This window comes from Oncorhynchus masou, chromosome 9 (genome assembly GCF_036934945.1).
Source record: "Oncorhynchus masou masou isolate Uvic2021 chromosome 9, UVic_Omas_1.1, whole genome shotgun sequence".
Classification (NCBI taxonomy): domain Eukaryota; kingdom Metazoa; phylum Chordata; class Actinopteri; order Salmoniformes; family Salmonidae; genus Oncorhynchus; species Oncorhynchus masou.
The window spans coordinates 51440102-51453913 of record NC_088220.1 but is presented as its reverse complement, the minus strand read 5'-3'; the positions used below and the strand labels follow the sequence as shown (position 1 = coordinate 51453913).

Here is a 13812-nt window from a genome sequence, read left to right as displayed (position 1 = left end):
GAACAAAGACCATTTCTGGTAGTATTTTACTCTATTCTGTGCTAAAGAAAGTCATACATTTGACCGCCCTTTATCGGCTGAAGTAAGTCTTACCTGTGCAGGTGTTGCCCTGTAGCCTGAAGCCAGATCGGCACGCACACTTGTAGCTTCCAGCCGTGTTCTCACAACGACCGTTAGCACAGCGAGATGGGCTGTGGAGGCACTCGTCAACATCTGCAAAGAAAAGAAGGAGAAGAACTGTCCGCAATCGCTCCAATGTGCTGTTGTCGATGAAGACCATGCTGTGTCCTACCTGTGCAGCGTCTGTCGACCAGCCCAAAGCCTGGCTTGCAGGACACACACTTGTATGAGCCCTGGGAGTTGACACACTCCTGGCCAGGGCACTGGGACGGGTCTGCACATTCATCCGCGTCTGTACAGGTATCACCGTGTAGTCTGTAGCCAGTGAGACACGCACAGCTGTAGCTACCCTGGGTGTTCTCGCAGTGACCATTGCTGCATGGGCCGGGGGATTGACGACACTCATCTATATCTGTAGGAATGGAGAGGAGATGCAAGAGATTGCTGAAAGGTAGATGCCAATTTGAAATACACTATAAATGTATGTATCAATGGACGGATGGATGGATAAAAAAACAAATCACAGACACACGGGTATACCTCAGAACACACACACACATTTTACCTGAGCATTGTCCATTGATCATGCTGAAGCCTGGCTTGCAAGACACACAGTTGTAAGAACCCTGAGAGTTGACACAGGCCTGACCAGGACACCTCAAAGGGTCCTCACACTCATCCACATCTGAAATAGAGCCAGAACATTAATAGCCCGGCAGTATTTGTTTTCCATAGAATGAAAGTTCCTTTCGCTGACAGGCTCAAAAGAGGGAATGTAGGTAAATACAGTCATCGCTCGTACCTGTGCAGGCCTTGCCTTGTAGTTTGTATCCCGTTTGGCAAACACACCTGTAGCTCCCGGGAGTGTTCTCACAACGACCATTGGTGCAAAGGCTGGGGGTCTGACGACACTCGTCAACATCTACAACAGGGGAGCGACACAGACCGTTAGCGCCCTCTATCAAACAGCCTGTAGAGAATTCGACTTAAACTCCCTATAACATTGGTCAGTACCTCAACATTTTCAGAAGAAAGGTTATTATTTGGTTTTGTGTACAACTGCTTCCAGACAAGGAGTGTTACCTCGGCATTGTTCGTTGAGCAGCCCAAACCCTGGTGGGCAAGACACACACTTGTATGATCCTGGAGAGTTGACACAGGCCTGACCAGGACACTTCAAGGGGTCCTCACACTCATCCACATCTGGGGAAAGGGAGAATGATAGACTGGAAGTTTAATATGTCCGACTGACCAATAGTATTATTTCACAAACATCACACAATCTTTGGTGAGTGAAGACAGCAATATACACAGTACATTCGCTTCGGTAGTGAAACAATGTTGACTAGACGCAGAGATAGCTTCCTTACCTTTACACGTGTTGCCCTCTAGCTTGTACCCAGTGCGGCAGACACACTTGAAGCTACCAGGGCTATTCTCACAGCGGCCGTTGTTACAGGGGTTCGGAACCTGACGACACTCGTCAATATCTGTGCCACAAAAAAGGTTTGTCCTTTACTCAAAGACTCGACAGTTAACAGTTATCTAGTTTCTTCTAGAATGATCACAAGGACTTCTGCACAGCTATCATAATCGACATAACGTTCCTTAAAACAATCACAATCATGTCAATAGTACTTGTTGACTGCTGCTATTGGAATACTATGTTGAGTACGCATCCCCTCTTACCTTGACACTGCGTCTGTTGGAAGTTGGCTCTGAAGCCAGCAGGACACACACATCTGTAGCGGCCTGGTGTATTCTCACACTCCCCAACAGAACAGGGACTGGGAGCCTGGATGCACTCATTGACATCTAGAGATACAGACGAGAGAAAAAGAACGTGAGAGATTCTCAAAGAACAGTGACCAGAGTACCAGACACCATTTCCTAATCCTTGACTTCCAAGTAGAACACAGAGCATTCCAGGGGGACGCCAGAAGGTCTCTCTCTATACCCAAAGAGACAGAGTAGCTGTTGTCTTAATAAATGTCCAGAGCACAGCTGCTGTGGCTAGCGACTGTGTGTGTGTGTGTGTGTGTGAGTGGTGTGTACAGTGGGGGGAGGGCTGTACCTATACAGCTGGTGCCCCGGGGTCCCGGCTGGTATCCAGAGGGGCAGCTGCACCTGTAGCCCCCTTCTGTGTTCTGGCAGCGGCCGCTGCCGCAGGGCAGGGGAGACGCCCTGCACTCATCTATGTCTGAAAGGAAAGTGGGGGATGTGTGGGGTTAAAGAGGTCCAGAGGAGCCTGACCAAGCCTACAGTAATCAAGCTGCCTCTCAGGGGATGGGATTGTAGTGAGATGCTTGCGGCACCAAACCAGTCTGAAACTGACTCATCCATAAAGACTATCACATGTTCAACGACCGCACACTATAAATACAGCTGAGGGCCAGTATAGCATCAGGAACAGCCAATATTGGGCTGTGTATGTGTGTGTTTGATGCTTCCTAATAGTGTTAAGTAGTTTAACTAGCAACAGTGCCCAAACAAAACAACATTCACCTTGACAATGAGTCTGCTGAGCGTTGTGTTGGTATCCCTCGTTACAGATGCAGGTATGTCTCCCTCCGGGCTGGTCCACACAGCGGCCCTGTCCACACACCTGGGGCATGGTCTCACACACACCCCGCACTGGACGCCCAAACAGATGGCCGTAGACGCACGTACACGCGCATGCACGCACACGTGGACAGATATGCACATTTAGTTAGCTTGTCTGTCACCGTTTTTTTTAAAAACGATTCCAAAGTGTGATCTTAGTTGTCATGTCATCCATATCAGCCATCTGAGTACGTGAGAGGGGATAACAATGGTGTGAGGAGGATCTGATCTCTTTTCTTGCTTCTAAGTGTGCAGCTCGCATATTTCTCAGGGACCATTATGAGGATTTATAGTCTCAGAACTCACTTATTATGAGGCAGGTTCAAGGCTGTGGGCATAATAGTGTTCAATTCTAGGTTACAGCACAAACCTGACACGTCCCTCACGAGCTAAAAGTTAGCAGCCCTTTGACGGCCCCGCCTTGAGATTCAAACCTGACACGTCCCTCACGAGCTAAAAGTTAGCAGCTCTTTGACGGCCCCGCCTTGAGTTTCAAACCTGACACGTCCCTCACGAGCTAAAAGTTAGCAGCTCTTTGACGGCCCCGCCTTGAGTTTCAAACCTGACACGTCCCTCACGAGCTAAAAGTTAGCAGCTCTTTGACGGCCCCGCCTTGAGTTTCAAACCTGACACGTCCCTCACGAGCTAAAAGTTAGCAGCTCTTTGACGGCCCCGCCTTGAGATTCAAACCTGACAACGTGATAAACGAACAGTCCGGTGGTGAACAGTTGGCTCACATTAGGCAAAGTTTTGCGGCACAAACAGAGCATTGTACCCATCTGGTTACTGCTTATATCTTGAGCCAGACCTCCTGGCTCGGGATGTGTGAGGGTATTCCCTCTTTGAATTTCACTTTCTATTGCAAAGAAGTGCATTAAAGAATGTAAAACGCCTTTTATTGACTGAGGCTTTGAAGTTGAGGTGTGTGTGTGTGAGTGTGTTGTGTGTGTGTGTGTGTGTGTGTGTGTGTGAGGGACAGGGTTGACTAAGTACTCTAATGGAGACAGAAAAGGTCAGAGCCAGAAACACATCTGATGTCTAGTTAAATACAGGTTAAATAAAACATGTATTTGAAGGTGGATAAAACTGGCAGTAAAAATCGACACCACCAGAGCATTCAACCACCTACCCAGGATTCTTAAGCACTCATTATTATGGTCCATTTGAAATGTGAACTCATGCGTTCAAGTGCTGTCACATCAAATGAGAGCAGAACAGACACAGAAAGACCAGTTGTCATACTTCAATGGAGCACTATGAACTTTTTCTCACTTTACAATACAGACTCCAAATTATACGCTTCTTTGTTCTTGAGTCAGGTGTGGAGTACAATAGTTTATAGGAAATGTTCTAATAGGAAATGACATGGAGTTGGCACTGTGAGAAGCCAGAAAGTTGAACCAGCGTTTATCAGAATTTGACCTAATCTTGGAGCCATTACTGTATCAAGATTAAACACTTTGTGGCTGTGGTGTATGTTTTACGGTACCTGGCTTGGGGATGGGTGGGCGGGGCGTGACTGGAGATGGGAGGGGCTGTGCGGGTCTCACTGGAGATATTGGCCGTTGGTCAACTGGAGGCCGTTTGGTCTGAGTGGGGGTTCGAGCTGGAGAAACCAAAACAGGAAATAAACAATACTGAGAATGTCTAGATACATTAGAGCTTTCACTTGTTGAGAAGAGGCAGCTTGATGTGAATTGTCTTTCTTACAGCCTTCTGGACACAAACATCAAAATACTAAACACTGCAATTCTGTCTCAATAGTTGGATGTTGCTATGTGGAAAGGGAAAGGGTTTGATTCCAAAACGTGATAAGGGCACATTTTTCACATTTGCATATTTTCTGTGTATGAATTATGGCTGTTTTCATACTTTTAAAACATTTACTTTAGATGTGCTTTAGAACGTGTTTTTTGTTGTTGCAAAAGCTTTATCCAGAGCCATATGTTAAGAGAGTTGGGACATTAATATTTCTGCAGTATGACACATTTACATTTCACTACATCATTCTAGCAGCCATGTTAGCTCCAGTTAAAATTAGGCTACATTTGCTATATTTAAAAAATGTATATGTAACTGAAAGAATAGAATTAGAACACTATTCAAAATTCAAAAAGTTGGTCCAACTCTTTAAATATATTGATCTGGTTATATCCACTGTACAGATGGCTGAAACAATCCAAATGCTTTTTTTTGCCACTGGTGCAAAAGTGAGCTATTTGCATGATATTTGTCTGCTTAGTCGTAAGTTAGGTTTCTCTAAATATTTTTCCAACACCTAGGAACGTAATCAGAACCTTATCTTATCCATTTAGGCTAACCCCTGGCTTAGTCAGCTAGATGCGGTGATAGACAGCTGTCAGTCAGCTGTTTGCGCGCTGGGTAGTTGCTACCGAGCGTTGCGCTAGCGTTGAGCTCTTGAGTGTCACGGACCTTTTGATTATGGATCCCTTCGACAGTTTGTAGCCTGTTATATCTGTTCCCGTTGGCTGAAAGAGGAACATTTTAAACAAGCTCATGAAAAGGAGAGAGCCAAACAGCGTGCCGTGTCACCCCGACAACAACAATCAACCCATTCTTGCAAATGAATTGCGACAGACTTTCAATGTCCTTATTATTCCTTAAATCCTTCCCTGAAGTTTATATAATCAAACTCATAACGCTTGACTAGATTTATCCTAATGAATGAAAAAAAAAATGTTTTAAACCCCAATAAAATTGTTACAAAAGATGCTTAAATGTCCAAAAAGAAAACACACTGCATACACTATAGTACACTGTTCACCCTCTGGATACAATACATTGGCTATATGATATTTGCACAATTTGGTTGAAACAAACAGATGATTTTAATATGTATTTATTTATGTATATATACTTAATTACATGTAATTAAAACCCAATCGGGAAACTTTTTTTATTGGAGTTCTGTTTGGGGCAGATATATAGCGTTTTGCCACAAAACATGATTATTTGTCCCTCTAAAAGAAAATGACCTTGCAACACATTTCAAACAGAATCATGTCTTTTCACTAACCCATGTCATGGTAAGATAATAGATCTCTTTCATAAGACTAGGCTTGTGGCGGTCATGAAATCTTGTCAGATGGTTATTGTCAAGCAAAAAACTTCCTAAAAGGCCACTCAGCAAGGAAGAAGCCACTGCTCCAAAACTGCCATAAAAAAAGCCAGACTACGGTTTACAACTGCACATGGGGACAAAGATCATACTTTTTGGAGAAATGTCCTCTGGTCTGATGAAACAAAAATAGAACTGTTTGCCATAATGACCATCGTTATGTTTGGAGGAAAAAGGAGGAAGGTTTCAAGCCGAAGAACACCATCCCAACCGTGAAGCACGGGGGTGTCAGCATCATGTTGTGGGGGTGCTTTGCTGCAGGAGGGACTGGTGCACTTCACAAAATAGATGGCATCATGAGGAAAGAAAATTATGTGGATATATTGAAGCAACATCAGTCAAGAAGACATCAGAATGACTTAATGACAACAAAGTCAAGGTATTGGATTGGCCATCACAAAGCCCTGAACTCAATCCTATAGAAAGGTTGTGGGCAGAACTGAAAAAGTGTGTGTACAAACCTGACTTCGTCACACCAGCTCTGTCAAGAGGAATGGGCCAAAATTCACCCAACTTATTGTGGGAAGCTTGTGGAAGGCTACCCAAAACGTTTGACCCAAGTTATACAATTTAAAGGCAATTCTACCGAATACTAATTGAGTGTATGTAAACTTCTGACCCACTGGGAATGTGATGAAAGAAATAAAAGCTGAAATAAATCATTCTCTCTACTCTCTGATGATCCTAACTGACCTAAGACAGGGAATTTTTACTAGGATTAAATGTCAGGAATTGTGAAAAACTGAGTTTAAATCTATTTTGCTAATGTGTATGTAAACTTCGTAATTCAAATGTAGCCGAATAAAATAGAAAGGATGTTTTCTCCAAACACTGTTCTGTGTTGAGTGGCTAACAAAGAAACAGGTACACCTACAGTATATACTTAATATAGAGTTATTTATGCAACTTTAGTTGTGATACAACCGTGGGCTATATGTTTTGATTTTTAATACATTCTATGGCTGGATGATGCAAATAATGTAGATTTTTTTTAAAAGTCACATGAAAGGCATGAGCTCTGCTTTGTTTCTTGCACAGGCTGCACACACTACATCAGTCTCTCATTCACAATTTGACAAGCACTTGATAATGCCTCGTCTTTACCGGCGGCATCCCCCTCGGGTGGCAGTAATGCACCCTAACAAATCCATGCCTTTTGCAGCCAGTGGCCATTTTGCCCTTGGGCTGAATATAATAATTATAATTCCTTTCTCCTGGCTGCGTGTTTTTCCGAAGCACCTCTCACTCACATGGTTCTCTCAGATATCTCAATTCTTATTAGCCAATGCCAGTCATGTTATCGGGTTCTTCTCACAGGCATCGATCTCAGCTCCGAAGTAGGCTACAGGTGAAGAGAGACACATCAGGGACGCAACTGCGCACGTCCTTCTTATCAAATTCAGAGTCACACATTGAATAACTGTCCACATTTACTTTGTCAGCCAACAAGATGAGCAGGCCTAACGAACAGCAAAAGCACTAGCCTATGTCAATCCACTATCCCCCATAATAAAAACGTTGATCTATTTTATTGGTCAACTTGTCCATCTGTGCGAGAAAGAAATATTCCAAACATAGTCTGGGGCAGTTGTGGGATGCGATAGATTCCCAAATTAATACAACAACTCGCATCAAAAAATCTTTTAAAAGCAATGAGGCTGACGCAACAGATCAGAACGTTGAGCTTAAAATGTTGATAAACAATTAGGCTATTTCTTTACATTATAAGCGCAGAAATGCGCACACGACAGTAGGCTATAAGCTCCAATGTTCCAAAATGCAATCAATTCGCGGGAAAACACCATTCTCAAAAGTGACCGCAAATGCATGTAATGCTTAATTATAAAGGTGTATTTTATGGTGAAAATTATCTTCCCCAAACTTGAAACTCACGTGCCACCTATGTATGCCAGCTAGGCTCTACACCGGTTGTAAAGCGGATTAATGTGCTTAATTTTAAGAAGTTATTTGTCCACTTTAGTTGCGATACAAACGTTATAAAAACATATAAGCCTGTGGGCTAGGCTACATGAGGTGTATGACCACGATTTGACATGCAACTTTTCTTGCCTTACCGCACACAAGCTGTATATCATTTACAAGTGATAATATATCACAATATACAGTATATATCCCTTATCATTCAAGTGATAGGCTAATATTGTCACCCATCAGACTATTCTTGATTTAATCTTGTCTTTACATATACTAAATAATAGATGTGTGAAATTATTTAGGATTTTAAATGGACCATTATCATGCACCTGTCTCGGAACAGGGGAAGGGGGAATTTGACTGAGGTCATGACTCGTGACTGCCGGTGTGGCGGTACTACGGTCACCATAACAGCCCTACATAAGATGTGTTTTTAATTCATGTCAATTTACAAATAGTTCTGAAAATGGTTATATCACATTTTGGAATGAAACTCTTCATTGTACAGTGAGGAATCTCCTTAAGGTTGCTATGAGTTATTCTCTACTCACCTGTCACCACCCGTGTGGGTCCTGCTGTAACAGAGATGGCTGGGATGTGTGGTCTGCCCTGGTGGGACAGGGAGCCTTCGCTCGATGGCTGCTGGGGCCTGGTCTGAGGTATGAGAGCTCTACCATCTGGCTGTTGGGGTCTAGTTTGGGGAGTGAAAAGGCCTGAGCTTGAAGGTTGTTGGGATCCAATTTGCGGAGTGTAAGGGCCTGAGCTTGATGGTTGCTGAGGTCTCGTCAGAGTGGTGAGCAGAGTAGTGCTACCTGGTTGTTGAGGCCTGGTTTGGGGAGGGAGAGAGCCTGAGCTTGAAGATTGTTGGGGACTAGTTTGGGGAGTCTGTGCACCACTACTGGCTGCTTGTTGTGGCCTGGTCTGTGGGGTGCTCTGGGATATGACAGGGGGACCTCCAGTACCGTGCTGCTCCACCACCCTCTGGTTGAACTTGATGGCAGAGGCAGAGTAGTGGTAGCCAGGCCCTGCTGGGCAGATCTCCTTGAAAGCAACTGTCAGGAGTAAACAGAGAACGCCACAAGCAGGATTCAATTGGTTAGTGTGTTTCATACCTATATACAGTGCATTCGGAAAGTATTCAAACCCATTGACTTTTTCCACATTTTGTTACATTACAGCGTTATTGTAAAATGTATTAAATCATTTTTTCTACTTATAAATCTACACACGACAATGCAGGAGTGGCTTCGGGAGAAGTGTCTGAATGTCCTTGAGTGGCCAAGCCAGAGCTCGGAATTGAACCCACTCGAACATCTCTGGAGAGACGTGAAAATAGCTGTGCAGTAACGCTCCCCATCCAACCTGACAGAGCTTGAGAGGATCTGCAGAGAAGAATGGGAGAAGATCCCCAAATGCAGGTGTGCCAAGCTTGTAGTGTCATACCCAAGAAGACTAGAGGCTGTAATCGCTGCCAAAGGTCCTTCAACAAAGTACTGAGTAAAGGGTCTGAATACATATATACATGTGATAAAAAACTGTTTTTGCTTTGTCATTATACCCTTCTGGAAGGTTCTCACATCTCCTCCACAGAGGAACTCTAGAGCTCTATCAGAATGACCATCGGGTTCTTGGTCACTTCCCTGACCAAGGCCCTTCTCCCGTGATTGCTCAGTTTGGGTGAGAGGCCAGCTCTAGGAAGAGTATTGTTGGTTCCGAACTTATTCCATTTGGAGGCCACTGAGTTCTTGGGTACCTTCAATGCTGCAGACATTTTTTTGGTACCCTTCCCCAGAGCTGCGCCTAGACACAATCCTGTCTCAGGGCTCTACAGACAATTCCTTCAACCTCATGGCTTGTTTTTTTGCTCTGACATGCATTGTCAACTGTGGGACCTTATAGAGACAGGTGTGTGCCTTTCCAAATCATGTCCAATCAATTGAATTAACCCCAGGTGGACTCCAATCAAGTTGTAGAAACAGCTCAAGAATGAAAAATGGAAACAGGATACACCTGATCTCAATTTTGAGTCTCATAGAAAAGGGTCTGAATACATCCTTGTGACATGGAGCTGTGCATTATCATGCTGAAACATGAGGTGATGGTGGCAGATGATGGCACGACAATGGGCATCATGATCTCATCATGGTATCTCTGTGTATTCAAATTGCCATTGATAAAATGAAATTGTGTTCCTTGTCCGTAGCTTATGCCTAACCATACCTCCACTGCCACCATGGGGCACTCTGTTCACAACCTTGACATAAGCAAACCGCTAGCCCATACAACGCCATACACGTGGTCTGCGGTTGTGAGGCCGGTTTAACATACTGTCAAATTCTCTACAATGACGTTGGAGGCGGCTTATGGTAGAGAAATTAACATTAAATTCTCTGTCAACAGCTCTGGTGCACATTCCTACAGTCAGCATGCCAGTTGCCCCCAGCAAACAGTGTAATGAACATGCTATTTCATAAGCTTCTTGATATGCAACACCTGTCAGGTAGATGGATTATCTTGGTAAAGGGGAAATGCTCACTAACAGGGATTTAAATAAATTTGTGCACAACATTTGAAAGAATTAAGCTGTTTGTGCATATGGAAATGTTCTGGGATCTTTTATTTCACCTCATGAAACCAACACTTTACATGTTGTGTTTATATTTTTGTTCAGTGTAAATACTGTGACTTAGGCAGATGTTAACACTGGGCACTAGCTGCATTATAATTATCCAATGCCGGACCAGTATGATGTGGAGGTTTGAATCAGAATAGGGATGCTCACCTGATCCAAAGTAGGGACACCTCTCACAGTTCTTGCCCCAGGCCTTGCCCACGCGGCTGCAGCAGCAGATTTGCTTGGTGATGTTCCTGAGGATGGGCACGGAGCAGCTACCACGGCCAGAGCCAGAGTTTAGGATACGATAGCATTGGCCCTTATCCTCCGAGATCACCTTACGGGCTGAGAGAGGAAGACAGGGTGAGGACATGCCAATGGGAGAATGGTGGAGAAAAGATAGCGGTATTATAGCCATACTGAAATGCCCCAAAAGGCCTCAAGCAAAAGAAGACACCAAACCCAACATGCAGGCCCAACCACATGCTGATTGTTGATTCACACATTATCTTGAAATATAATGCTGTTGTACTCTTCGCCTTTGCTTTTGTATCACAATTTGTGTCACTTCTGGTAGGCATTCTGTTACTTTAGTCGTGTTAAGAAACAGAAATATTCAACTGAAGACAGACAATGAGTTGCAGAAGTACCACACGTCAGAAAAAACAAGAAACGACATAATTTATCGCTGTTAAACCATCGCTTCAGAGAGCAAGAAAATAGAAAAGCTGAAAGCATTCCCATGAACTTTTTGGCAACACATTATTTAAAGATGACCGCTCGGAGTCAACGATGCACAAAACAAACAGCTTCCAACAGTTAGAGCCAAGAGCTGGGGCGGACTGGATAGAGAGGGTGGCCCCAGACAAGCAGATGCAAACTGCGTCAGATCCAAAGGCAACACACAGGCCAACCAGCATTTCAGAAGCACTGACCATCGTAAAATGCCAGTTAGAATAAGCAGGCCGAGTGTCACAGAACTTCAGGCGCTGTAATGTCATGTTTATGATGTGCGTATAGATGTGTAATGTATGTTTTATGTATGATATAATACAGCAGAGTTAATGTAAAGTACTACTGAATAATGTTCAATCTAAAAGTGTGTGAAAGTTGAACTCATTTTTGGGATCAGCATGAGTAAAGATAATGGACATTTTTATTACATGAGGTAGTTTACCTGTCCTACACAGTGTTTCCCCAGCCGTCGCTGCTAAACTGTTGCCGCCACTCCAAAAGATAGAAAACATTTTTTTGGTAGGTAAAATGTTTTCAGTGTAAAATGACGAAAACCTGATATAAAGTATGAAGAAAAGATAATGGAGTTATATCTTTTTTCCCCTTAGTTCTCAAAGACCACCTTTGAGAACTAAGAATCACCAAAATAAAAACTAGACATTTAGAGAGAATCAAAAAATAAATACAAATATAATGATTGATTTTGCTTTTTTTTTATCCCATTGATTTTGTTCTAATGTTTGAGTCACTCAGATAGCATAACACGACATAAGCCATGACAAAATGTGTAGAATTGCAGGAAACTAGCTTTAAAACGGCAATTTATTCTCTCAGCCTCATGACAAAATATGTAGAATTGCAAGAAACTAGCTTTGAAACTGTAAAAAAAAAATAAATCACAAATGGCAAAATATGTAGAATTACAGGAAATGACCTGTAAAACAAAATGTTTGGGGTCGGTTTGCGCCATTGGCCATGCCCCCCACCCCCCACCTTTGCCACCACTGTTGGAAGTAAATCCTTGGGGAAACACTGCTACAGTATGTTGGCTAATATCCAACACATCCTAAACACATTCAATTTTCCTCTATCTCTTTACTCAACATGTTTTTGTATGGGAGGTTGTGTGTAATGTTTTGTACAGTTCAGCTCCATAGCACCTCGGCCATGCGTTATTCCTGCTCATTCCAGACACCGCGGCATAGCAGCGCAGCATTCTCTTCCTTTTCCTTTGAGCAGGGTGCCCTGTAGGCTACTTACAGATACAGATCCCGTGAGAGGCGTCCAGTATGTATCCTTGCCTGCAGACACAACTGTAGCTCCCCCGAGTGTTCACACAGTTGCCGTTCTCACAGAAGCCTGGCTGCAAACACTCATTAACATCTAGGAAGGAAAACACTACGGTCACATCCCTATTCCCTAACCCCATCCACCCATAGGACCCACAGACGGAAACAGTCATGAACCCTCTTCCTGAAGGCCGGGGAGATAATAGGGCTCCCCACTGATATACTGTACTTGCAGGGGGAGACCCTGGTCACAGAGGACATTAATATTCTGAGGATATTAATAGTGACTGACTTGAAACCCAATGAGGATGGTTAGACATGACAAACATTTGTGCTCAGAGTTAATTCTATGTGAAACAAATACATTTTCATAAACTGTGGTGTTAGCTGAGACCTCGGACAAACCAGCCCCAACCTGAACTCATAATTTTGGAAACACTCAACTAAAAAGTCTGGCGACACCCAACGTGAGTGTGAACAAAAACCATAACATAAACATATCAGTGTTTATCCAACCCCGTCCTCATCAATATCGTAGCAGCTTACGACACGAGATGTACTGTAACTCTCAGGGAGTTAGGGAGATTGAGTGAGTGATGCAACAGGGCCTGGTGTAGTCATTACTTCTCACACTATTTGGCTCTTCCTGGAGAAATGGTTATAGCAGTCAGGTTATACAACCAACTGGCCTAGCATACGCTGCATCTGTTGGGTTGTAGGAGTGAACTGAACTCATCACCAATTCACTGTAGACCTTCTTGCTACAAAATAGACATTTAAAGGCAGCGTTGCAAATATGGTTTGTATCATCATCTGTCAGAACCTAATCCATTCGAGTTACTATGTTAAATCGTTCTATATAGATGCAGGAGCGAAAAAGTTTCTCCTGACAAATAACAGTAATACATATATCCATTGAGGCATGTTAGTGAGGTGAATACAGTATGCTCCTTTAAGTTCTTGAATTTAACTTACAGATCAATGTAGTTTTTTTCTCTTACAATTTATATCAGCTGCTAACTAATGTGCATGCACAATATAATACCAGGACCCTCAATGCTATTCTGAAGAATCGCAGGTGATGTTTTTGCAATATGTAATTTTTCAACTAAAACTACATGCATATCATCATACGGATGAGTGGCATGGTGTCACTGTGGCCTGCCTTTGGGTATGTGTCCCTCTCAGATCAATAGCAGATTCACCATGAATGAGCGCATCCACATTGGTATGTCCCCATCTGAGCGCTATCCCATGTGTTTGAACGGGCCTGAGTGACTCATAGCTAGCATGATAGCATTTGCATGTTGCCATCAGCGGAGACTTGTGCTCTGTTTTCTCCATTCCCTCTCATATCTTATTAGGCTCTACAGAGA

The 13812-nt window shown here is 43.4% G+C and overlaps 1 protein-coding gene across 2 annotated transcripts in view; it reads right to left on the bottom strand.

Annotated features, from left to right (window-relative positions):
• Positions 1-13812, bottom strand: part of LOC135546133 (latent-transforming growth factor beta-binding protein 4-like) — a 44940-nt gene that overhangs the window by 10627 nt on the left and 20501 nt on the right. The window contains exons 6-18 of one of the 2 annotated variants that reach the window (XM_064974304.1): positions 12408-12530; positions 10581-10757; positions 8350-8850; positions 4214-4330; positions 2626-2754; positions 2195-2320; positions 1810-1935; positions 1491-1610; positions 1204-1323; positions 923-1042; positions 686-805; positions 293-532; positions 94-213 (exon numbers count right to left, since the gene is read on the bottom strand). In XM_064974304.1, coding sequence (XP_064830376.1) covers positions 94-213; positions 293-532; positions 686-805; positions 923-1042; positions 1204-1323; positions 1491-1610; positions 1810-1935; positions 2195-2320; positions 2626-2754; positions 4214-4330; positions 8350-8850; positions 10581-10757; positions 12408-12530 — 2139 coding nt within the window. The remainder of the gene's footprint in view (positions 1-93; positions 214-292; positions 533-685; positions 806-922; positions 1043-1203; positions 1324-1490; positions 1611-1809; positions 1936-2194; positions 2321-2625; positions 2755-4213; positions 4331-8349; positions 8851-10580; positions 10758-12407; positions 12531-13812) is intronic. The other variant, XM_064974305.1, reaches the window with a different exon arrangement.